General features: G+C 36.8%; 1 protein-coding gene across 1 annotated transcript in view; it reads right to left on the bottom strand.

Moving 5' to 3' along the window:
* LOC149804321 (uncharacterized) overlaps positions 1-27,743 on the bottom strand; it is a 90,586-nt gene that overhangs the window by 14,252 nt on the left and 48,591 nt on the right. The window contains exons 9-12 of the mRNA XM_089938773.1: positions 23,190-23,316; positions 12,497-12,790; positions 9,078-9,209; positions 6,797-6,954 (exon numbers count right to left, since the gene is read on the bottom strand). Coding sequence (XP_089794899.1) covers positions 6,797-6,954; positions 9,078-9,209; positions 12,497-12,790; positions 23,190-23,316 — 711 coding nt within the window. The remainder of the gene's footprint in view (positions 1-6,796; positions 6,955-9,077; positions 9,210-12,496; positions 12,791-23,189; positions 23,317-27,743) is intronic.

A 27,743-nucleotide genomic window follows, 5' to 3' on the forward strand; every position in this document is an offset into this window, starting at 1 on the left:
TATAAAAGTTTGAAGTTATAAGCATATATTCCAAGTCGGAATCAAAACTTGATCAAAAATATGGTGTTGTAAAACATAAGTATTGACTGACGATGAATAATGGCCACAAATACAAACAATAATAAAGATGGCAATGATAACATTGATCATAAAGTTATTAGTGATGACAACAATGGTGATTATGCAATTGGACTGTGTCTATATAGCATCAAACAGTGCAATGATACCATGGACACAGGATTGTGCTTCATACATAAACATCCCACCACTACTAAAACTTCAAACTGGCACATCTTGTCAGTCAAGCTTGCTGAAAGGCTGATGAAATATTGTTCCACTCACAGTATCTATTTCAACGCAATTTTGAAACAAACACTGTGACATCTCCGCCAGCTTTCAGGATTCCCAGTCAAGTTGTTCCCAGCTAGATATACAATGAAGCCTCATTAATCCAGACTCTGTTTATTTGGAAACCTTGCTATTGGACATGTCTCAATGGGAATGAAATTCCTAAACATTAATTTGATCCAATAATCCAAAAATCTGCATTCTGGATCCACAGTGGGACACAATGTGTAAAATGACTATCACATTTGCCTCAATAATCTGAAAATAAACTGTCCAAACATAAGAAAATTGGAGAATCGTATAGGAAAATGCAGTCGGATAACACAGATTCACTTATGCAAATTTGGAGGTGTGTCAATTTATCAATCTCTGATTGGTCAAATTTTAGTGGTGCATTTAAATTAAAAATTGATCATGTAATCATGTGTGTTAAGTCTTAAAGTAGTGGACCATACTGTAACCAATGACTGTATAAACAATGTCTGTCATTGCCACTTGCTGACACGGGTGTTGATTATAAATAAACACACTGGGAACAAATTGCCACACTTCTGATATTACATATGGTTAATAAATTGTGTTTCATCCTTGTTGTTGACCAATTGTATATAACATCAAGTCTGTTGATAGCTGTACAAATAAAGTTGACTGATTTAAGCTTTGGACAATACCGAGCTTCACGTCAGAATTAAAACTGGCTCATTACCAGCCATAAATTTTAAAATACGACTTATAAAAATGACAGCATTTTATTAACTTACAATATGCATTTAACTGCAAGTTATCAGTTTGTAGTCATTGTACTTTTTACATTACATTACTATGGTGACACCATCAAGCAAGCATAGTCGTGTAGAGATACCGGCCAGCATAAACAAGATTTGCCAGTTAAAAAAAAATCAATGTATATTTATGTACAGGGCATATTATAATAAAGTGATATAAAGACAAGTTAATAAATGTATTCATTAATTTATTTCAACCTTTATCTAATATGCATATCATCATTGGTGACTCAGTCTCGATAGACCATGCGAATAGCTCCCTTGGGGTGTTGTCTGTCTCTGTTGGCATCGTCTGCTGTGGCTGTGCAGGCCTATACGTGAGTGACAGTCCCTATTGCAGTTGGTGCAGATATACTGGGAAGTCTGCGTTACTGTGGTTGCTGCCGCATTCTTCTTTCTCTTACGTTTCTCTGAAGCCAACTGGCCTCTCCTCGCATCAGCGACTGATATGCCATTGTTTACCATCAGTCTCCAGGTGTCTCGGTCCTCAGCCAGCTCTTCCCAGCCATCGGGTGAAAAGTTGCATGCCTTCATGTCCCTCTTGCATACAGCCTTAAAACGGAGTGAGGGGCGTCCGATTCTTCTTGTGCCAGTGGCCAGCTGTCCATATAGGATGTCCTTTGGCAGCCTTCCGTCCTCCATGCGTCGGGCATGTCCCAGCCATCGAAGGCGGCGTTTGCTCAGCAGGCAGTACATGCTGGGGGTACTTGCACGCTGCAGGATCTCGCTGTGTGGGACACGGTCTTGCCAGCTGATTTTCAGGATGCGTTTTAGGCACCGTATATTGAACGAGTTGAGCCGGCGTTCTTGTCTCATGTAGGTACTCCAGGTCTCACTTCCATATAGAAGGGTGCTGAGAACGCAGGCCTGGTAGACTCGGACCTTGGTGTGCTCTGTCAGCGCATTGTTTTCCCACACCCTCTTCGTTAATTGAGCCATGATGGTGTTTGCCTTTCCAATCCTTCTGTCCAGCTCCATATCAATCGAGAGAATGTTGCTGATAGTTGACCCTAGGTAGGTAAAGTTGTTGACTGCTTCCAGGGTGACACCATTGCTTTTGATGGAAGGGGCAATGGTTGTATCTTGCACGCTGACATTTGTTTTTTCCAAGCTGATGGTGAGACCAAACTGCATGCAGGCATCAGCAAAACGGTCTCCCAGCCTCTGGAGGGCTTCTTCAGTGTGGGTCACAAGAGCTGCATCATCTGCAAAAAGCATCTCCCTGATGAGCACAGCTCTCACTTTGGACTTTGAGCGCAGTGGTGCCAGGTTGAACAGCCTCCCGTCGGACCAGGTGTGTAGATATATGCCATCCGTGGACGTGTCGAAGGCGTAGGACAGGAGCAGGGAGAAGAAGATCCCAAAAAGTGTTGGTGCCAGCACGCAGCCCTGCTTCACGCCGCTGTTAATTGGGAAGGAGGTTGAGGAGGATCCATCATACAGTACTGTTCCATTCATATCTGCATGGAAAGAGATTATCTGAGGAGTTTTGGGGGGCAACCAATCTTACTCAGAAGTTCAAAAAGGCCCTTCCTGCTGACCAAGTCAAAGGCCTTGGTGAGGTCGATGAACATCATGTAGAGTGGTTGACCTTGCTCTCTGCTCTTCTCTTGGAGTTGTCGTAGGGAGAAGATCGTGTCTATCGTCGACCTGCCTGCTCTTAAGCTGCACTGTGATTCCGGGTATACACGGTCCACCAGCAACTGCAGCCTGTTTAGTATGATGCGGGTGTACACTTTACCAACGATACTTAAGAGCGAGATCCCTCTGTAATTATTACAGCCACTGCGGTCGCCCTTGTTTTTGTACAGGGTCACAATTGTGGCATCGCGCATGTCTTGGGGGACTACTCCTTCCTCCCAGCAGAGGCAAAGTAGCTCATGCAGTGGTTTAATCAATGTTGGTTTTCCACGTTTGATAGTTTCAGGTGGGATGCTGTCACTACCTGGTGCTTTGCCATTTGGAAGGGAGTCAATTGCTTTGCTGAGCTCCTCTAAGGTTGGCACTTTGTCAAGTTATTCCATGGTGGGCAGATTTTTTATGCTGCTGAGGGCTGCATCGGTGACTGATGTTTCTCGGGAGTATAGCTCTGAGTAGTGCTCCATCCATCTGGCCATCTGTTGCCCATGGTCTGTGATCTTCTCTCCCATCAGAGATTTCAGGGGAGCGACCCCTTTCACTGTAGGGCCTAGAGCCTTCTTGATGCCACTGTACATACCTTGGATGTGTCTGGACTCGGCACATCGCTGGATCCCTTCACACAGTTGTTGCCAGTACTCATTCGCACATGGTCTAGCAATGCATTGGGTGTTAATTCGGGTACTTCTGAGAGCAGCAAGCGCACGTTCATTAGGGCATTTTTTGTAAGCTATGAAGGCTTTTCATTTCTCCTCAATTTGTGGTTCCATCCTTGATAGGTGTGTGTTGAACCAGTCCTGGCTGGGTCGTTCCTTCTTGCCAAACATTGACATAGCTGTACTGTAGATGGCACCCTTCATGGCGTTCCACTTGGCTGTAGCATCGTGCTCAGGCAGGTCCTGGAAAGCCTTGTCCAGGGCGGACACATACTCCTCCACCTTGGCAGGGACAGACATCGGCGCAGTGTTAATATGCATATTATGGCTAATATGCATATATGGCTAGCAAATACATGTACATGTATACAATATGATGACACTGTAAAATAAAAATGTGTGTGATTGAATTATTCTGGAAAACTCTTAATCTGGACATATTTATTAGCAGATAAGGTGTCCAGATTAACAAGGTTCCACTGTATATAGCACAGGTCCAGCATGTGGACATTATTTTTAGTCTCAGTACACAAGTCACTTTGTCTTTCCTAAATTGATTAAGGGCCATCTCCCCATACCCAAATTTTGAGCTTAAGGGATTTTGGTATAGACAGGGTTCTGTTTTGAGGGGTTTCCTTATTTTAGCTTCAGCCTAATGTTAAAAATATAATGATAAAATAAATAAAACAAAAAGTGCTAATTTTCTAAGGTAATAATAATAATATTATTATTATTACTATTATTATGAAGAATGTAGTTTATACTTAAGAAATATTATTAATTTTGACTACATTGGTAGCTAGATTTACATCACTTACACATAGTTTTCTACCTTCTTTAAACTCTGATTTATCTGGAACTATTCACCATACATGTAAATGACTCGACTTGGAAATATCAAATATCCAGAATCAACAGACAGTGATTCGTTTTAATTTATGGCAAAGTACGAATGAATTTTTATTAACACATAACTGACACAGCAAAATATCCTGATATATAGGTTTATCTCAATAAATGTCAGTAAAAACGAAACATGTAATTTTTAAATAAATTTTGTGTCAACCAAAAAGCTTCTTTCATGCCAAACAAATACCATATATACTTGCTTATAAGACAAGTCCAACCGCTAACTGCACACACCCAGATCTGTCGTTGCATAATGCACTTGCAGATCTGGGTTTTTGTGGGGGTCTTAGGAGTAATGAGTAGACCAAACACACACCCTGATCTGCATGTGCATCATACTAAAGCAGATCAGGATCTTTGTTGTTTGCATTCTGACTCAACTTATAAACAAGTACATAATTATGGTACTAGAAAAATCACAATTTCTGGCAATATATACAGCATGTTCCATACATATCTCTCTCTCTCTCTCTCTCTCTCTCTCTCTCGTTATTTGTGGTATATCTAACAATTTTATATTTAAAAAACTGTAAATATGTGGTACTAAGTATGGTATGCCTGACCCATTACTTACACCTAAGCAAAGCCAAGTCAAGCAGGTAACACGTATATGTAGGCTAAAAATAAGTCCAGTGTCTGCATAACTCTGTCTTGCTGGGGACTTGAAAATCTACAGGCTACTCAAGTTACAATGTTTGCCAAGGTAGGCAGGACAATGTTGTGTCAACCAATTGGCAAGCTTGATTGGGTTGATATGCAAATTTCAAAGTTGAGTGATCATTGAGATTTGTACTTGAAGCAACAGCCTACATTGATGGTATGTCTGAGCCTTTATAGCTAGCGATTTCAGTTATTAAAATAAACAAAGGTTCCATGAAAGACAGAATCTCACCAATGCCACATGGAAATGATATACCCATAATGCATCTGACTTGCCAAACTTTAGCACAGAATCAAATACACCAACACTGCTGCCCTCCCTTTAAAAAAGTGACATCTATATCTAACCATTTACTACACAGGTGAGACAATACAAATCTATTTTCCACCATCAATTTATCTCAAGATCTTAAATACAGGAAAGACAAAAAAATCTGTCTTCATCCATCTACCATATTTCCTGAACTCATGTGAGACAATAAAATTGCTTTTTTCAGCATCCACATTACCTCCTGATCTAAAATAATAGTGTAATTTGCATGGTAAAAGCTTTTGACACAAGCAAGGGCGTGAACAGTGGAATTACTCAGATGATGTATCTCCAGCTTGGGAAACCTTATTAAAATGGAAATTTTGTAAACCTACATATTTAGAATATATTAGTGCAAATTTATGATGGATGATATAAAATACTGACTGCTTACTCAGGAACAAACACTGATTTTTAAAACTTTAATGCTCATGTAACTATTAACAACATCTACAACCATCAGTAACGGAGGACAGTAACTTACATAATTATTTATGTCCAAGGTGCATGTGTTGCACTCTTGCACCTTCTGAATGGGCACCAGTTCCATTTGGCTGCCCACTCAGAAGGTGCAAGAGTGCAACACACACTCAGTCACAGGCTTGTTTAAAATATCCTTTTTCACACCTTGATTTTTTCAATATCAATTCCATTGTAACATCTTTCACTGATGATCTGAATTCTCTTTATTTTTGTTACTAAACTGTTTTCATTCTAGCCTATGAGTAATCCGTTGCAATTTTACTGTCTGGAAAAAGAGTACAAAAAAACACTAGTAACTGAAAGAAGGTTCATTTCTAAAAGAAATTTAGTAAACCAAACTTTGATCAAATTATATCAAGGTTCTCTCAGGTATTTATAAACGTCCTAAGGTCAGGCTGAGTTGCTCATGATGAAGCAGCAAGCTGATGTTTATTAGCTTTTCCATGATGTTTTATGTCATGGGTGCCTCCATGCCCAATGGCAGAATCACAATTACACAATTTGCAAACCAGAGATTTCCCCATTACTAGATGGTTTCATAAATCTAAACAACATGACATAACTGTCCTTCAAGTTCTGTTATTTTCAATGCTGGAGAAAATTCTGAATCTTCTTGTTGATGTGACCAGAAGTTGAATATTACAAAGATGACATAAAGTGACAGCGGCAACAGCTTTGCACAATCTAATATGGTGATTAAAGACTGACATGGTAGCCTTGATTTTGAATGAACCAGTCATATCTTAGAACCCAATATCCCTGTAAACATGTGATACAGTTCTCTCAGAATGGAACCTGGACCCTGTTCTAAACAGAAAATTGCAAGGAATTTTTTTATTTAATTTATTTTTAAAAAAACAGATTCTTAACAAGAAAAATATACACCCATATTCAGGTCCAAATATGGGACAAACAGTATTTGACAGCTATGCAGATTAATTATCTACACAATTCAATTATTGTACCTAATTATCTTCACAAGAGCATTTAACAGTATATTTGTTTACCTTAATGGGTACATGTCTTCAAAAATCTGCCCATATTGATTGGTCATCACCATGACAACATGTCCATGCTGAGGGGACTGCCATGCTGGTACTGTAAGAGCATACTCGCCAGGCTGATCATACTGAGCTGAATGCAGAAGATGTCTTCCAAAATACACCTATTGGAATAAAATAATGGAAGATACATTCAACAGGTGCAGTTTCTCTTCAATATCCTGCTTAACTACTGAACAATTTGTCTCGGTGAAGGGAAAAAAAGGTGCAATATATAGTGGAATAGACACATGGCAAACCGAAAAATACCTGTTTGGACTCATAATTTGTTGAAGATGGTATGATGATTCCAAGAGTATTATAAAAAAGTGGTTGTTACATTGATGCTAAAATGATAAAGTTTAAAAGTGTCCATACCTTACTAATTGTGTCAATCTTTGGCTCAAAGTTCCATGAAAATATACATTTCATTCCACGAGGACTATATTTACTGGAGTTTAGTTCATTGTTATTAAGTGCAATCCAAAACGAGAATAATAAAAAAAGCCTCTCTATTGCAGGAAAACAAGTACTGACTCTCATTTTTGTCATTTGTTACATAGTTCCTATCAGTTCCACAAGCACCCTAAGCATTAGCATGGTTCACTGTAACACTGTAATTTGATCAAATTCATACCCTAATGCTACCATATATATATATATATATATATATATATATATATATATATATATACCTCATCCTAGTACTACCTTTGGGGACCTGAGTGGCCGAGTGGTCTAAAGTGCTCACCATTACGGATCACTGTCATCTCACCTCTGTCTGCATGGGTTCAAGTCTCAGGTTCAGCCAAGGTGGGTATGTGAGAAAGCTTGCCAGTAGCTTCTCATGGGTCGGTGGTTCTTTCTGGGGTTTTCCCGGGTTCTTCCTCCCCCCATTAATGTGTGTGTGTGATTTTGATTTTTAACGTAGCTTTAACAATTGTTCAGTCATATTGCTATGATTTCTGCAGTGTGGCAGTTTATAGTGATGTCTAGCATGGGATATCATGCCACAGACATGTAGCATGATGTCTCACCCAGTCACATTATTCTGACACCAGGCCGACCAGTCCTAACACTAACCTTTTAATGCTGAGCGCCAAGCGAGGCGGCTTTTAGTACCATTTTAAAAAGTCTTAAGGATGACTCAGCTGGGGATCAAACCCATGACCTCCCGCATCTGAGGTGGATGCTCTAACCACTATGCCACCGGTATGGTTTCCTCCACCAATAATATACTGGCCACCTTGTTTAGCCTATCTTGTTCTGAAAAATGGTGTTAAACCCTAGTACAACTACAACTAGTGCTACCTTATGAACTTACTTATTAATCAAGTCCAACTGTAAAGTGCACATACCTAGATCTTTCTGCCACTGTAAAATGCACATATCTAGATCTTTCTGCCACTGTAAAATGCACATACCTAGATCTTTCTGCCACTGTAAAGTGCACATACCTAGATCTTTCTGCCACTGTAAAATGCACCAGCAGATCTGGGTCTGTATAGGATGTTAGGAGTAATGAGTAGAAGAAATAACACATACCCTGATCTGCTGGTGAATTACATGATGGCAGATCAAGGTCTAACTTGTTGCGGTTGGACATAACTTATAAAAATGATAATATGGTATGTCAGTCTATGCAGCATGGATGTGAAACACTGACTCTGGAAGTAGCTGGTGGTGATGTCCCAATGAGTCTAGTGTTAATTACTACTCTAAGATTGCCCAATAGTCACAAATCTCTCTTAAATATGTCATTTTGTTATGTCATTTCGGTTTCTTTGTTTTGTTAGATTTGCAATATTTTGGGATATTCTGACAAGATGAGTGAAATTATTTCATGGATAAAAATGTGACTTACCTGTGAAATAAAATCAGACATTTCTTTCTGATTATGAGTCATACATGGTTCAACATTTCTAACTGATTATCAGTCATACATGATTCAACATTTCTAACTGATTACCAGTCATACATCACATCACAGTTGTAACTGATTATCAGTCATACATGGTTCAACATTTCTAACTGATTATCAGTCATACATGATTCAACATTTCTAACTTATTGTCAGTCATACATGGTTCAACATTTGTAACTGATTATCAGTCATACATGGTTCAACATTTCTAACTGATTATCAGTCATACATGGTTCAACATTTGTAAATGAGTATCAGTCATACATGGTTCAACTTTTCTAAATGATTATCAGTCAGACATGGTTCCAAATTTAGACAACTTACACTGACAGTGTATTTATTGGCAATCCTCAAATCTCTCTGTGGATGTGGGTCAAGGATTTCAAACTCAATGATGAATGTACTTCCAATCACCTCTTGCTGACTCCTGCTGATTTGGTTCACATAGATACCTGGCTGTAACATGACAGAATCAATAATAACAACCATATTATAATTAATAATAATAATAATAATAATAATAATAATAATGAGGACTTTGTATAGCACCTAATCTTTAGAAGCTCTAAGCACTTTACAACATTAGACAACACCTATAACATAAAAAACATATTCAATGATATGATTACAAAAAACAAACACCATGAAATTAGAAAATATTAAAAACATGCTGAAAATATTTAAGGTAGGAAACATTATTAGGTCTTTAAGTTTGTTCTTGCAGTCAAAATAAGTGAGTTTTAAGAGCACTCTTACATGGGATCACTGTGTCTTTGTGTCTAAGTTCAGTGGGCAATTCATTCCACGTTGCTGGGCCCTGGTATGCAAAAGAATGTTGTCCATATGACTTCATTTTCATAGTGGGAATAATGAGTATACGATTGTCAGAAGAGGAGCATAAATATCTTGCTGGTGTGTACACATGGGTGAGGTTGGATAGAAATGTTGGACTGGAGTCTGTCAGTGAAACATAGCACAGAGAACAAATTTTATGTTTGATTTTGGATCGCATGGGTAGCCAGTGTAGGGTAATGAGCAGCGGGAAGGTGTGTTATGATCATGGTACTCTTTGTATGATCCGAGCAGCTGTGTTTTGAACTTTCTGAAGTTTCTGAAGTAGATATTGACATGAACCAGACAGAATTGAGTTACAATAGTCCAAGTCTTGAAAGTACTAATGAACATACAAGTGTTTCAATGGCATCAACTGATAGATATTTGCAAATGGAGCTGTTGTGTCTCAGCTCAAGATATGCAGCCTTGCATATGTTCATGACATGCTGGTGCAATCTGAGAGTACTGTCCAGAGATTTCGCACTGACTGTGAATTTAATATTGGCATTGCTGATATTTATTGTTTGAGGTAAAGGATGTGACTGAGAAAGTCTTTGTGTTGTGATCAGAATGGCCTCAGTTTTATCATCATTCATCTGCAGCTTGTTACATGTCATCATGATTTCACATCAGAAATGCACCTCTCTACACCTTGGATGGTAGCATCAGCTTCGGTTGGGTGGCTAGATTTGTATATTTGGTTGTCATCAGCGTACAATTGGTCAGAATATAAGTCAGATACAACTGCTTACTGCATAGATTCAGATCTGCCATAGCATAATGCACCAGTAGATCAGGTCTATGATGTTTCTTCAACTGATTACTCCTAAAAGACCACACAGACCCAGATCTGATGGGGCATTATGTGACAGCAAATCTGGGTCTGTGCAGTTTACATCTGGGCATGACGTATATACAAGTACATACAGTAATTAGCATTTCTAAATATAACTAAGTGATGGAAAAAGAGAGATATGAGTCTGAAGTTAAAAAATTAATGGTAAATTAACTTCATCAATAACAGATATTCTGCTGACTCGGTAAGTTGAATATTATTAAACTACACAAATTATTGATTATACTTTGTGAAAATATTATAAACTATTCATTCTGAATATGAAATATGAAAACTACCAGCTAGTTTTATTACAAGGATTAAAAAGTAACAAAGTGATTATTTCCAAAATTAAGTGATTAAAAATAGTTGAAGGCAGATTATTGCATGGTCATGTTTTCAGGTGCAAAATTGTGGATAAATTCAATATCTTTTGCAATTTTTGGTCTCAAAACTTGTTTAATGATACAGAATTGGGGGGGGGAGGCAAAACTACTGGGATTTCACTCTTTCCACAGTGTTTTGCTTGGTGGTAAAATTGTAAACTTAGTGGAAAAATTGTAAGCTTGTTGGTGGAAATGTTAACTTTGGTAAAACTGTAAACTTGTGCATATTTTAAATGTAACTTATGAGATACAAAATTTAATCTCAAGCAATATTATACTGCTTTACACACATAAATAAAATCACACAAGACTCACTACTTTTAGAACATAAATAAAATCACACAAAATTCACTACTTTTAGAACATAAATAAAATCACACAAAATTCACTACTTTTAGAACATAAATAAAATCACACAAAATTCACTACTTTTAGAACATAAATAAAATCACACAAAATTCACTACTTTTAGAACATAAATAAAATCACACAAAATTCACTACTTTTAGAACATAATTGGGTTTAATTGGGGGAAAGAATTGGGTAGGATGTAGCCAATGACTCATGGTAAGGAAAAGTCAACTTTGCTTTCCTGACATTGTGAAACAAAATTTCATGGATAAAGGGTAAAATTTTGCATACCCCTATGCCCCGACCCACTTCAAATTTTTTAATCAGTAATGTTTGTGTGGTTTTGTCTACAGAGTAGCAGTTTATTGAGATCGTCTAGCATGGGGGCATCATACCACAGACAAGTGGCATCATGTCCCACCATGTCACATTATCCTAGGCCAACCAGTCCTAACACTAACCTCTTAATGCTGAGTGCCAAAGTGAGGCAGCTGCTAGTACCATCTTTATAAATCTTTGGTACGACTTGGCCAGGTTTAGAACCTGCAACCTCCTGCATCCGAGGCAGATGCTCTAACCACTTAGGTTACCAGAGTGGTTCATAATCAGTAATGAAGGTTTCTTTTTTAAATGTTTCATATTTCTTTTACTTTTATGAAAAAAAAGAAAAAAAGACTTCTTTTTTTTTTGTTTAATCATAACTTACATTTCTCTGTAGGTGTTGTTGTTTTCACAGGTGGTTATTGAAATATTAGTTCTTCAATTTTGTGGTTTGTGACAATAAGAACCTACGCAGACAGAGGTAAGATGGCAGTGATCCTTAACGAAGAGTGCTTTAGGCCACTCGGCCACTCGGGGCCCCTTTCCAGATTGGAATTAATTTGTAATACCACTAGAATTTATTTGGAATACTCTATATTTTTGTACTTGTGATAAAATATATAGAACTACTTTGGATTTAATTAACGATATTATAAGTTCTTCTTAAATTTTCACATTGTATTCTAGTGAAATAATTTATCTGCTGAATTTTAGAACTGGTGTTGGTTTTTGCTATTTTCTGTTACTTAGGTTATAATAGTCTCATAATTGATTCAAAAAAAAGATACTTTTGATGTTTCAATCTATCAAAATAAAACCTGATTTACAACAAACAAATGCTTTCAAATTCAATTTACACAGGTTTCTAAGATCCATGAAACAGGTTTTTTTTCACTATATGAATCAAGATGCAGTTTCTTTGCATGGCAATATTCCTTCTAAAACTGTATATTTTTCTATAACTGCTCTAATCATATCAATAATATACCTTGAAACAATACTTAAATTTGTATTACCTTTGCTTTGGAAAACACAAAATCATTAGGGGACTTCGTCTCAGATGGTAGTGTAAGGGATAAACGTATTTTATTATCTTCTTCATCAAAATATTTGTTCTCGGGTTCCTGTCCAGAGCCCATGCAAATTAGGGTTCCATCACTTGTTGCTATAAGAATCTCCAAACCCTCTGATTGGCTCATCAGCTCATGTGACAGGATCTGGACCAATGATTTTTCACCAATACTGTACTGTGTCTTACAAGACTGGTCAGCTGACATGATGTGGAGGGTGCCATCATCCGACAAGAAAACCTGGCAATATAAATTATGTGTATCAGCAGGAGAAAATAATTTACTATCTAACAATATAATGATAGAAAGGTTACAGAACTCAAATCCTGGGTTGGATCAAAGGCTCCAACATGTGCATGAGAATTTGGTTGGCAACCCAAGGTTGTAGATTTTTTTTCTCTCTAGGTTCAGTGGTATCCTGCACTTAAAAGACCACAATACTCAGACATATAAGACAGTGAGATTACACAGTAAAAACTGTTTGAAGTTGTTGTTCAATGGAACTAAAATGAAAAAGAGAAAAGTTGGGTGTTGGACAAGCTAATGGTTTTACAATGTGGTTAGCGTTTTTCCATTTTACTGGATCCTGGGCATGCAAATTTGTAAGCGAAATGGGAATAATCGCACAATATATATATATATATATACTTAAAGACCTAATAATGTTCAATACTTTAAATATTTACAGCATGGTTTTATGTTTTCTAATTTCATGGTGCTTGTTTTCTATAACAATATATTTATATATGTTTTTTTATGTTATAGGTGTTGTCTAATGTTGTAAAGCATTTAGAGCTTTTAAAGATTAAACACTATACAAAGTCCTCATTATATATATATATATATATATATATATATATATATATATATATATATATATATATATATATATATATATATATATATTCTGAATTTACAATACTTAAATTAGACAGATGACAGGCTATACAATAATAAGCCCCTCAAACCATGTTATTTGATGTTTAACAATGTGGAAGTGTGTCAACGCAGATCAGACCTTAAGAACACAGTCCATCCAACCAAGGCACCTAATTAAAAAAGGAAAATGATGCTAGCAACAGCAACTAGCCTTTACTTTCATCTTCTGATATATGTTTCATAGCCACTTTAAATAAAACTGTCAAACTTGATGAGAAATTCCCATCAATTAGGTCTTATGTAGTAAATCTTCTTGTCAAAAAATAAATAATTTCCAAAACTGTAAAATTGTATAACATATTTTTTGGGGTGGGTGGGTGAAATTACACAGTACAGTTTTCTGAAAGAAAATATAATTGTTTTTTTTTAAAAATATGTACATGTAGCTTGAGTAAAACTAAACTGACAGCTAATCCAGAACCAAGAATGACACATTAAATAATTTTTGAATATCAGTACTTTATCTGAAATATCATCCAATATCTAAACAGTCAGGGTACTATAAGCTTTCAACATGAACTCTTGTTTAGCTATTACCCCATCAGTACTTTATCTGAAATATCATCCAATATCTAAACAGTCAGGGTACTATAAGCTTTCAACATAAACTCTTGTTTAGCTATTACCCCATCAGTACTTTATCTGAAATATCATCCAATATCTAAACAGTCAGGGTACTATAAGCTTTCAACATGAACTCTTGTTTAGCTATTACCCCATCAGTACTTTATCTGAAATATCATCTAATATCTAAACAGTCAGGGTACTATAAGCTTTCAACATAAACTCTTGTTTAGCTATTACCCCATCAGTACTTTATCTGAAATATCATCCAATATCTAAACAGTCAGGGTACTATAAGCTTTCAACATAAACTCTTGTTTAGCTATTACCCCATCAGTACTTTATCTGAAACATCATCCAATATCTAAACAGTCAGGGTACTATAAGCTTTCAACATAAACTCTTGTTTAGCTATTACCCCATCAGCCAATTTGTTATGAAACAAAAATTGTGACTGGTTTAAGTATTTAATATTCTTTTAGCTAAAGTCTGCAAGCAGAAGCGACTTTAGCATGCTCTAAATTAAGTGTTCATTTCTTCAACAGACCAATGAAAAGCATAATACTAGCTCACAGGCATTCATTGTGCCAACCTAAGAAAATCCCCCCCGCCATATAATGTTGGTGTGCTGACCAAAGATTAACATTCCTGTGTATTTTTTATTTAAGGCTTAACCCTGAGGGGTTGGTAGTAAGAACTGTGATTAATTAATTAGATAATGAGTATCATACACATTAGGATCAGTGTGACCTCTTGCTGAGGATTAGTATGACCTCTTACTGAGGATTAGTATGATCTCTTACTGAGGATTAGTATGACCTCTTACTGAGGATTAGTGTGACCTCTTACTGAGGATTAGTGTGACCTCTTACTGAGGATTAGTGTGACTTCATACTGAGGATTAGTATGACCTCATACTGAGGATTAGTATGACCTCTTGCTTAGGATTAGTGTGACCTCTTACTGAGGATTAGTATGACCTCTTACTAAGGATTAGTGACCTCTTACTGAGGATTAGTGTGACTTCTTACTGAGGATTAGTGTGACCTCTTACTGAGGATTAGTGTGACCTCATACTGAGGATTAGTATGATCTCTTACTGAGGATTAGTGTGACCTCTTACTGAGGATTAGTGTGACCTCTTACTGATGGCAACAACCCAGCACTTAACTACAGAATCATATAGACATTGCTTGGACTTGCCCATCAATGTCAGGATCAAATGTTTATTGCTAGAAAATACAATACAAAAAATTCCATTACAATTTCTAAAATGATCATTTATTAATATGTTTTGGTTGCCTGACTGGACTTTCACATTGGTAAAACGGGTTATCTGGTATTAAACTCTAGCTGTCTCTGAGAATAGATTAGTCTTTCTGTCTGTCTGTCTCTCTCTCTATATATATATATATATATATATATAGCAAGAGCTATTCTAGTGAAAAACATATAACAAGAGCTGTTCTAGTGAAAACATATAACAAGAGCTGTTCTAGTGAAAACATAAAACAAGAGCTGGTCTAGTGAAAACATATAACAAGAGCTGTTCTAGTGAAAACATATAACAAAAGCTGTTCTAGTGAAAACATAAAACAAGAGCTGGTCTAGTGAAAACATATAACAAGAGCTGTTCTAGTGAAAACATATAACAAAAGCTGCTCTAGTGAAAACATAAAACAAGAGCTGGTCTAGTGAAAACATATAACAAGAGCTGTTCTAGTGAAAAACATATAACAAGAGCTGTTCTAGTGAAAAACTGCATGATCATATTTTTGTCAACCAGTATACTATGTACGCAATGTTTGTTTTTCTTCTATAGAGTGTGATTCCATCTTCTACACAATGAGATTCCATCTTCTACACAATGAAGTTCCATCTTTTACACAATGAGATTTCATCTTTTACACAATGAGATTTCATCTTTTACACAATGAGATTCCATCTTCTATATAGATTCCATCTTCTTCATATTGAGATTCCATCTTTTACACAATGAGATTCCATCTTTTACACAATCAGATTCCATCTTCTACATAATGAGATTCCATCTTCTTTATACTGAGATTCCATCTTTTACACAATGAGATTCCATCTTCTACATAATGAGATTCCATCTTCTTCATAATGAGATTTCATCTTTTACACAATGAGATTCCATCTTCTACACAATGAGGTTCCATCTTTTACACAATGAGATTCCATCTTCTACATAATGAGATTCCATCTTCTACACAATGAGATTCCATCTTCTAGATAATGAGATTCCATCTTCTACACAATGAGATTCTGTCTTCTACATAATGAGATTCCATCTTCTACACAATGAGATTCCATCTTCTAGATAATGAGATTTCATCTTCTACATAATGAAATTCCATCTTTTACACAATGAGATTTCATCTTCTACACAATGAGATTCCATCTTCTACACAATGAGATTCCATCTACTACACAATGAGATTCTGTCTTCTACATAATGAGATTCCATCTTCTACACAATGAGATTCCATCTTCTAGATAATGAGATTTCATCTTCTACACAAAGACATTTCATCTTCTACACAATGAGATTCCACCTTTTACACAATGAGATTCCATCTTCTACACAATGAGATTCCATCTTCTACATAATGAAATTCCATCTTTTACACAATGAGATTTCATCTTCTACACAATGAGATTCCATCTTCTACACAATGAGATTCCATCTACTACACAATGAGATTCTGTCTTCTACATAATGAGATTCCATCTTCTACACAATGAGATTCCATCTTCTAGATAATGAGATTTCATCTTCTACACAAAGAGATTTCATCTTCTACACAATGAGATTCCACCTTTTACACAATGAGATTCCATCTTCTACACAATGAGATTCCATCTTCTACATAATGAAATTCCATCTTTTACACAATGAGATTTCATCTTCTACACAATGAGATTCCATCTTCTACACAATGAGATTCCATCTACTACACAATGAGATTCTGTCTTCTACATAATGAGATTCCATCTTCTACACAATGAGATTCCATCTTCTAGATAATGAGATTTCATCTTCTACACAATGAGATTTCATCTTCTACACAATGAGATTCCACCTTTTACACAATGAGATTCCATCTTCTACACAATGAGATTCCATCTTCTACACAATGAGATTCCATCTTCTACATAATGAGATCCCATCTAAATCTCATATAATGAATACGTTTGTACTCCTTCCTGTGGCCAAATCTGCTATCATAATTACTCTTATATAGTTAGTAGCCTAACTGTAAGAGATTTTCTTGGGAACCTTGAACAAAATCATTGCGAATGGTTTCCATAAACATTTTAATTTACTTTTGCTCACCTTCACACAGGTTGATCTCAACAAGGTGGCATTGAATGGGAACCTTGAACAAAATCATTGTGAATGGTTTCCATAAACATTTTAATTTACTTTTGCTCACCTTCACACAGGTTGATCTCAACAAGGTGGCATTGAATGGGAACCTTGAACAAAATCATTGTGAATGGTTTCCATAAACATTTTAATTTACTTTTGCTCACCTTCACACAGGTTGATCTCAACAAGGTGGCATTGAATGGGAACCTTGAACAAAATCATTGTGAATGGTTTCCATAAACATTTTAATTTACTTTTGCTCACCTTCACACAGGTTTTACATGCAGATGTTTTGTCTGGGTGATAGTAAAAAATTGATCTCAACAAGGTGGCACTGAATGAAAAATCTTTGTTTTGTAAATAATATTTAATATTATTGAAGAAGTTAAACCTGGTGATGAACATATTCCACAAGAATAATATAAAATAACATCATTCTTCAAGACAATCTAACTTCAAAAGTGTGAGTACTGACAGATAATTTTCATCCATGTTCGCTCTCATATTATTATAATATAGATAACTTTGTTATCTAAATACTTCTGTAATTCAACACATGAATAACTGAATATGATTCAAAGTCTTCATACTGAATATAACAAACTCCAGAGATTCTGCCAACTATTTCCTTATGAAAGGAGTATCCACATCATCCTGCAAAAGCTGGGAGTGTGTGGATGTGGAGCAAAAGGTTATTTAGGGGGAATACTTTTATTTTTTTGTGCACTCACTAAATGCCATAATGTGCAGACCATCTTTGTGTCCACATTTTCCCTAAGTAATCACTCTTATGTTCTGATATGACTATAGGCTGCTATTGGTCTTTAATGAAATATATAATTCCTTCATCACAGATCAATGGACACATTTTCTATAGCCTTCGAGGAAACAATCCAATCAGAACCTGTCCATAAGGTTTGTATAAACCACATCAGATTTCAATCATACAAATAAGATACTATGGACAACAAAAAATTTAAAGATGACAATTTAAGGAAAATTTATTTTAAAATGAAACAAAATGATCTGTGCAACAGATGCCAGGAATAAAAATACTCAGGGTCTAGATTATTTAGATTCCACTTATATATGAACTTTACAATGTCAATTGTCTTTAACTTTACTGGTACAAAAAAATAAAAGTGTTAGTTACGCAATAACATTAAAATCGTTGTTGCCATGCTATTGGCACCAATAATATCTACACATACAACACAGTTTTTCACATTTTAATGCAATTTTGTGTTCTGGATCATTTCTTGTGTTCAAATGGTATCAAAGCATACATGCTGCAAATGTTATTTAATACAAAGAAAAAATCCCTATCAAAGTATGTTTTCATTTCAATTTGCGATGCTGCATCAATGTTTCCTCTATACCCTGATTTGTGCATCAGAGTCCTCCAAATTTTTAACTTGCCCTCCTGTTTAGACATTAGGGTTTGGTTTTCACTCAATGTGACCCCCAGTTCAGACACCACGGGGATTTTGACTCTCAATCTTGCACCCCAAGGGGATACACTGTTGTATCACTGTCGGAGTGTCCTAGTTCCTGAAGATTGGTTCATCAGTAGTTCTGCATGTTTCATTTACTGGCACAATATCTGTGCTTGTGTTTTTGTCTGTATTTTTATATTTTATTGTGCTGCATTTTCAAATAGCAACAAATGCACCTGAACTTAACCACTCTTGCACTTAGTGTACTTTCATTGTTTTTTTTTTAAAATCATGTGTGTTTCAGCTTAACCAGTGCCCAAAGAACAAACTGTTTAGACTCAGGCCCAGGGCTGGTGACTATAAAAGTTCACAAGCCTTGACTCAAATTCCACAAACCCAGACTTCAAATGCCATATGCCCAAAATTTTGCCGTTTTAATATTAATTGTCACACATAAATGCAATTGCTACACTTCAAATATAAATTCAACAGGGTTCTGAGGGTAATGCAAGTGTCATTAGTGTTCATCACTAGAGACTGGTGTTCATCACCAGATACTGGTGTTCATCACCAGATATTGGTGTTCATCACCAGATACTGGTGTTCATCACTAGAGACTGGTGTTCAAACTTATCTGCTGGATTCTGTGAGCAAATACTGGTATGGATCAATCAGTTCTGGGCATCCACAATGTTAGCCTTTTCAAAACTATCTGATACAGTCTGCTCATGAGATATGCCTGTCTTTACAGAAAAATGTATATCCATCAAATTGGGTTGGACCATTTCATTTGAGGTGGGGGGATAATATTTTCAAGTTTAATGGAGCTTGACAGGTAATACAGCAGTAATAATCCCTCTGTCCAGTACAGGTGATAACCCTTTATCAATACAAATCAACTGTGTGAACACAAACTTGTGCTTATTATTGTCTTTCAATCAATATATTCATGGCTAAAATCATCCTGATAAGCATGTGTCATTTAGTAGTTTATTTTAACAAGAATAAGATAACAAATAAAAACAGCTAATTTGAATATTCATTTCAGCGTGTCGAATAAGTTACATGCAGGTGGTGCTCTTATTTTGACAGATATGGTACACACTGGAATGATGCGTGTCAATATGTTGGTTGCCATATGTGCAAAAAAGTAAATGCCCCTCCCCCCTTTCCCAGTATGCTTCACAAACTAAAACTCCAACAACCAGGAGTTCTAAAATTTATTTTTGCTGGCTTTTGCTTGCTTTGTTGATACCTAATTGCTTCCTATGTTGCCTTAAAAATAAGTCACAGCTGAACAACATTCTGACAAATGAAATAATCATGATGTCCCTTTTATATATCAGTAATATCCAGCTTCAAATAAATGCTATTGCTGTTCATAAAGTTGTCAATGATCTTTGGTAGATGGCTTAAACATTCGCATTCAAGGCAATGATAATTAATAACTTTATTCTCCTAAATAAATCTAGCAGCTCTTTCATTTACATATATTGGGTTGTCCCAATTTGTAATCTTGACCCATGGAAATTAGCACAAAGGACTCACCCACTGCAGTCTTCAAACACATCAGACTATACAGCTACTGTCAACCAATTATGCAATATGTCAAAGGGTCGTTTATACCTGACCTCTTTACCTTTTAACTGCTATTAACCAATCAGGATAGTGTTACATCAGCTCCAATCATGACCATTTGCAATTTTTATAATGCTACATGTAATGAGCATATATCGATGTTTTTTTTTCTTTTCAAAGATTGCTGAAGATTCTTTTTTTAAATGTGACAGCCTCAGGTTTTTTTGGGAGTAAAAAATCATGTTTTTAGCATGACATGTCATGTTATGCCAGGTTTAAAATACATTTCTATGTTTCATCAGCATGACTGAAGTTTTCTTAGGCAAATAAGATTTCTTTTTGTAACAAGCCTGACTGGCATCACAATTAGAATACAGGAGGGGCCTGATCTGAAATTAGAGAGGCCCTGAGGCTTTAGGATTTTTTACCACTGTACTATGCCAGTAATATATGGCAGCTTCACTGTGTTGAGCTTGCATAATGTTACCTGTGGCACTCAAATATACTGCATCCAATTTTAACAAGTTTATTTAGCAAATCCTTCAGATATCTGTGTATGTGCCGATAACCATTCAACTACCCTCTGTCATGTACTGTGGTATATTTAAGAAAATCACAGAAAAGACAGTGGTTTCTTGTTATGTGTAGATTTGTCTACAGAATGCTTTGCATTATACCTCAATTTTTTCTTGCTATAATCTTTTCCCCCACATATAGCTTTGACTACACAAGAAAGTCAGAACAAATATGTTCTTGAAATTGCATAACTCTGCATTACTTACCAATTATTCTTTTATATACTCAATTCACCATATATATTAATTCAGCATTATAAACAAAATATAATACAAACAGAATAGTGCCTTAAAGATGTTGAACAATTGTTATTAAATTTATACGTACATTGTCAAAATACACACATAATTCCTCTGTCAAGACATATATAAATGACGCCTTGTTGCAAATCAAGGCTAATGCAGTTAATACGATTTCCAAAGTAGTATATTTACCAATGTATAAAGTCTACCCAAATGCAAACTGCATAGACCCTAATCAGCAGTCGCTTAGTGTATCAGCAAATCAGGGTTCTACGTTTGTTCTTCTTACAATGTTAAACAGTTTCAACCCTGATTCACTGGTACATTTTGAGAAAAAAAATCAGGCTTTATGTTGGTAACATGCTGAACAGCAAATCAGGATCTACACTGTTTACAGTTGTGTACATATGATAGAGTGGATCAGGGTCTACACTTTACAGTTGTGTACATACTATAGAGTGTATCAGGGTCTACACTTTACATCTGTGTACATATTATAGAGTGGATCAGAGTTGACACTTTACAGTTGTGTACATACTATAGAGTGGATCAGGGTCTACACTTTAAAGTTGTGTACATAGTATAAAGTGGATCAGGGTCTACACTTTACAGTTGTGTACATACTACAGAGTGGATCAGAGTTGACACTTTACAGCTGTGAACATATTATAGAATGGATCAGGGTCTACACTTTACAGTTGTGTACATACTATAGAGTGGATCAGAGTTGACACTTTACAGCTGTGTACATATTATAGAGTGGATCAGGGTCTACACTTTACAGTTGTGTACATATTATAGAGTGGATCAGAGTTGATACTTTACAGCTGTGTACATATTATAGAGTGGAACAGAGTGGAGACTTTACAGCTGCGTACATATTATAGGGGATCAGAGTTGACACTTTACAGCTGTGTACATATTATAGAATGGATCAGGGTCTACACTTTACAGTTGTGTACATACTATATAGTGTATCAGGATCTACACTTTACAGCAGTGTACATAGCATAGAGTGGATCAGGGTCTACACTTTACAGCAGTGTACATAGTATCGAGTGGATCAGGATCTACACTTTACAGCAGTGTACATAGTATAGAGTGGATCACAGTCTACGCATTTCAGCTGTGTACATAGTATAGAATGGATCAAGGTCTATGCCTTACAGCTGTGTACATAGTATATAATGGATCAAGGTCTATGAATTACAGCTGTGTACATAGTATAGAGTGGATCAATATCTACACTGCTTACAGTTGGGTGGATGTTAAACAGCAGAACTGGGTCTACACTTTCAGCTGGGTATATGTTAAACAGCAGATCAGGGTCTATACTTTACAGTTGTGTACATAGTATAAAGTGGATCAATATCGACACTGCTTACAGTTGTGTGCATGTATAAAGCAGATCTGGGTCTATACTTTGGGCTGGGTATATGTTATACAGCATATCAGAGGCAACACTGTTTACAGTTGGGTGCATGTTATACAGCAGATTAGGGTCTACACTAAAACCTGTGTGCATGCTGTACAGCAGATCAGTGTCTACGCTTTAAGCTGTGTGATTGTTATACAGCAGATCAGGGTCTATGCTTTTGGCTGTGTGATTGTTATACAGCAGATTAGGGTCTATGCTTTAAGCTGTATGCATGTATTACAGCAGATCAGGGTCTACACTTAAAACTGTGTGCAAGTTATACAGCAAATCAGGGTCTACACTTCAAACTGTGTGCATGTTATACATCAAATCAGGGTCTATGCTTTAAGCTGTGTGCATGTTTCACTGCAGATCAGGGTTAAAACTTTAACCTGGATATATTTTATACAGCAGATCAGGGTCTATACTGTCTGTAGTTGAGTGCATGTTATTCACAAGAAAATTCAGTCAATAGGAGAAGAAAACTTACCAAATCTAAGGTCTTTGTCTTGGATGATATCTTTGTGGCAAGAATATTTGAATTAATTGGATGTCCTGTCTTCACTGGCCAGTTCGGCAAGACCAAGCCATTTATTCCATTCAGTGCATATATATCTCTAAAAATGAAATGAAATTATAAATATCAAATCATTAAATGCTGCTGAAAACAAAATAAAGTTTTTTTTGGTGTAAATTAAGTTGTTTATGTGACATCAATTGCATTGATATTTTGATAGATCTAAACAGTAGATGCATTCAACATTCTCAACTATGCACTAGAGGAATGGTTGCTCGCACAAATATACCACCACCCTCTCACATCCCACCAGTGCCCCATGGTGGAGATGAATCCATAGAAAAAAAATCGCAGGACACTTCTGAAAATTAAGTGAGTATAATAATTTGTTAATATGCATGTCTTCTCATATTGACCAAAATGTGTACTAAGATACACACCAATCCACTATATACTAAGATACACACCAATTCACTATATACTAAGATACACACCAATCCACTATATACTAAGATACACACCAATCCACAATATACTAAGATACACACCAATCCACTATATACTAAGATACACACCAATCCACTATATACGAAGATACACACCAATCCACTATATACTAAGATACACACCAATCCACTATATACTAAGATACACACCAATCCACTAGATACTAAGATACACACCAATCCACTATATACTAAGATACACACCAATCCACTATATACTAAGATACACACCAATCCACTAGATACTGAAGGAGCAGTTGCATTTACAAATATTTGCATCCACCTAAGTCAGAAAGGGCAATAACTCTTACAATAATCAAAAGATGACAAAGATTTGTAAATACAGTAAAACCTATCATGAGCTACCTGTGCTATGAGTGACCACCTGTCATTTCCAACCACAAGTGTAATGCACAGATTGATTTTATTACAAACCTGTTATGAAAGACCACCTGTCTTGAGAGGCCATGTTTTATGGACAGAAGGGGGTGGTCTCTCAAGACAGGTTTTCCTATATGCACATATTTTAATGATGAACATAATATGTGCCAAGTTTCACAGCAATTCATTTAAAAACTTCAAGTCAAACTGCAGAACTACATGCACTAACAAGACTGTGTCAGACACTGTAACAATCATTAAAAAAATAAATAGCTTTAAAAACAAATGCAGCAGCAAAATGATTTGTTGACATGTACATCTACAGGTGATGACAATACAATCTACAGGTGATATGTACATCTACAGGTGACATGTACATCTACAGGTGACATGTACATCTACTGGTGCTATGTACATCTACAGGTGATGACCATACAATTTACAGGTGACATGTACAGCTACAGGTGATATGTACAGCTACAGGTGATATGTACATCTACAGGTGATGACAATACAATCTACAGGTGATATGTACATCTACAGGTGACATTTACATCGACAGGTGACATGTATATCTACAGGTGATGACCATACAAGTTACAGGTGATATGTACATCTACAGGTGATGACCATACAAGTTACAGGTGATATGTACATCTACAGGTGACAAGTACATCTACAGGTGATATGTACATCTACATGTGATATGTACATCTACAGGTGACATGTACATCTACATGTGACATGTACATCTACAGGTGATGACCATACAAGTTACAGGTGATATGTACATCTACAGGTGATGACCATACAATTTACCAAGCTTCATGACATTCCATAAAAAAGGCAGGACTAGTTACACTAATGAAATTGAGACAAAAAGGGCAATAACTCTTATAAAATTTGTGGGAGCAAAATTGATTTGCTGATCTGGACACTGTTTGGTGGTGACCATAATATTTACCAAGTCCAATTACAAATACATTAAAAAACTACTTGACTAGTTGTGATAACAAAATTGTGTTATACATTGCTACAAGTCAAAAAGGGCAAAAAATAATGATTGTATCTTAAGTGGCACATTATACAATTTTTCCACATGGTGGAAGGATGGCCAGATGGCCAATACTGCCTCTATATAAAAAAATAGCAATTTCACTTAGTCCACCTTTCTTACACTGGCCATGAGTTTAATCTGGATGCTACTCACATCAGACATGGTAAAATCTTTGGTTTATGAACATCACTGTTTAACACAAGAACCAAGATCGGCTGATCCAATTATCAAATTCAAAATATATTACACATACATCTTTTCATGAACTCTTTAGAAATAACTCAGCCAAAACATCATACACTGACAGTGGCATAAAAGCAACATTTCATCCAGAAAAGATGAAATTTAAACTGGTAAATAAAAATATCTATGCTCTCTCATGAAGCCACATTTAGAGTAAAATATGTTTCGTCATTAAGACTTACCTGTTTATAACATGTCAGAAGTACATCAATTACCATGCACATCTGTCATCCCAAGTTGGAAAAGACACTGGCTGTATAATTTCGTTTGTTTTTGCAACAGATGCATTAAAGTATCCTCAAACTAGAGTGGTCTCTTGTTGTATAGAAAATGACAGGTGTCAAATGTTAATTGTCAATTACTACTGGTGTGAATGTGCATACTCTCTGATGTATGCATGTATGTAATTGCAGGGAAGGCTTGGTATTGTATGCATGCATTATGATTTGGTATGTATAATCAAAGACACACAATGTACTTAAAAACTAGTTTCTTCTTCAAATACATTACCCAATCATGAAGGCATACGACAGGCAAAATCTCAGCTGTCAAGGAATCTTGTGGTGCTGAGGAGGAGAGTTTGTGGCTGCACTGAGAAGACTCAAGAAGCAAAAAGATTACCATGCTAAGATATCACTCCAACTGTGTGTTTGTGTGTGGGAGGGTGATCCCCAATGGACATTCCAGTGGGAGACAAACCCAAAACCAAACAGGGTTTTGGATCCCATGCCCAAATTAATGAAGAGCTGGAACTGAACAACACAGTACTTGTCCTTGCTGACAAGGAATCGGAGACAATGCATGATGCCCACCCTGTGTTTTTGACTAGGGTGCTGGATGCATGATGCCCACCCTGTGTTTTTGACTAGGGTGCTGGATGCATGATGCCCACCCTGTGTTTTTGACTAGGGTGCTGGATGCATGATGCCCACCCTGTGTTTTTGACTAGGGTACTGGATGCATGATGCCCACCCTGTGTTTTTGACTAGGGTGTTTGGATGCATGATGCCCACCCTGTGTTTTTGACTAGGGTGCTGGATGCATGATGCCCACCCTGTGTTTTTGACTAGGGTGCTGGATGCATGATGCCCACCCTGTGTTTTTGACTAAGGTGTTGGATGCATGATGCCCACCCTGTGTTTTTGACTAGGGTGCTGGATGCTGATGCCCGCCCTGTGTTTTTGACTAGGGTGTTGGATGCATGATGCCCACCCTGTTTTTGACTAGGGTGCTGGATGCATGATGCCCACCCTGTGTTTTTGACTAGGGTGCTGGATGCATGATGCCCACCCTGTGTTTTTGACTAGGGTGCTGGATGCATGATGCCCACCCTGTGTTTTTGACTAGGGTGCTGGATGCATGATGCCCACCCTGTGTTTTTGACTAGGATGTTGGATGCATGATGCCCACCCTGTGTTTTTGACTAGGGTGCTGGATGCATGATGCCCACCCTGTGTTTTTGACTAGGGTGCTGGATGCATGATGCCCACCCTGTGCTTTTGACTAGGGTGCTGGATGCTGCCCATGTATGACTCCAGTACTGAATGCTGCACTGTCTGTCCTTTGTGAATAGTAGCAGATATGCTGTGAAGACAGTTCATCATACCAAACTGTTTTGATTAATGGTTAAGTCAATGCTGGGCCAGACCTGGATATGTTTTCTGATATCTGAAACCTAATTCTGGTACCGCCTATTGAAGGAACGATCATCACAGCTAGTATCAGGATCTGCATAAGGTGATGGAATGTCCAGGAATGGTATAGGTGGGTTGCCATGCCATTCTAGTACTGACCTGGTAGTCTGTGCTCATGAAGAAATGTTCTAGTTTTGGCTCAGTGGTTACGGTATACCAGGAAAATAGATCAGCATAATCTTTCTGGTGGTAGACGTCATAGATCAAGTCAGTATCTGAGCTGGCTGACATTTGCTGCCAAAGTGTTATACTAGTTATCAAGGAAATGATGACCATAATTAGTATTGGAGTCTATAAGAGATGATGGAATTGCCATAAGTGGTTTAGGTGGGCTACAATAGTATGTCGGTAATGACTGGATCATATCTGTGTCTTGAATCTGTGACTGGGTGTACCAGGAAAACAGATCACTGCACCCAGACATGGAAGCTGAAGACACAGATCAATGCTGTGCCAAAGAAGGTCTACAGCCTGCTGGTACCTGGTCACCCTGGGAAAGATCACTATAGCCAGTACTGTGGTTTGTGTCAATGGTATTTCTACCATTTGTCCAAACAGGCCATCATGCCGTGTCTAAACTGGTAAAATTGGTAAAGCCAATGAGACCTTTTCTGGCAATGAGAGTAAGAGCAGGCCTGTCATGGTG

The sequence above is a fragment of the Sinohyriopsis cumingii genome, chromosome 2 (assembly GCF_028554795.1).
Source record: "Sinohyriopsis cumingii isolate HCF-2022 chromosome 2, ASM2855479v2, whole genome shotgun sequence".
NCBI classification, from domain to species: domain Eukaryota; kingdom Metazoa; phylum Mollusca; class Bivalvia; order Unionida; family Unionidae; genus Sinohyriopsis; species Sinohyriopsis cumingii.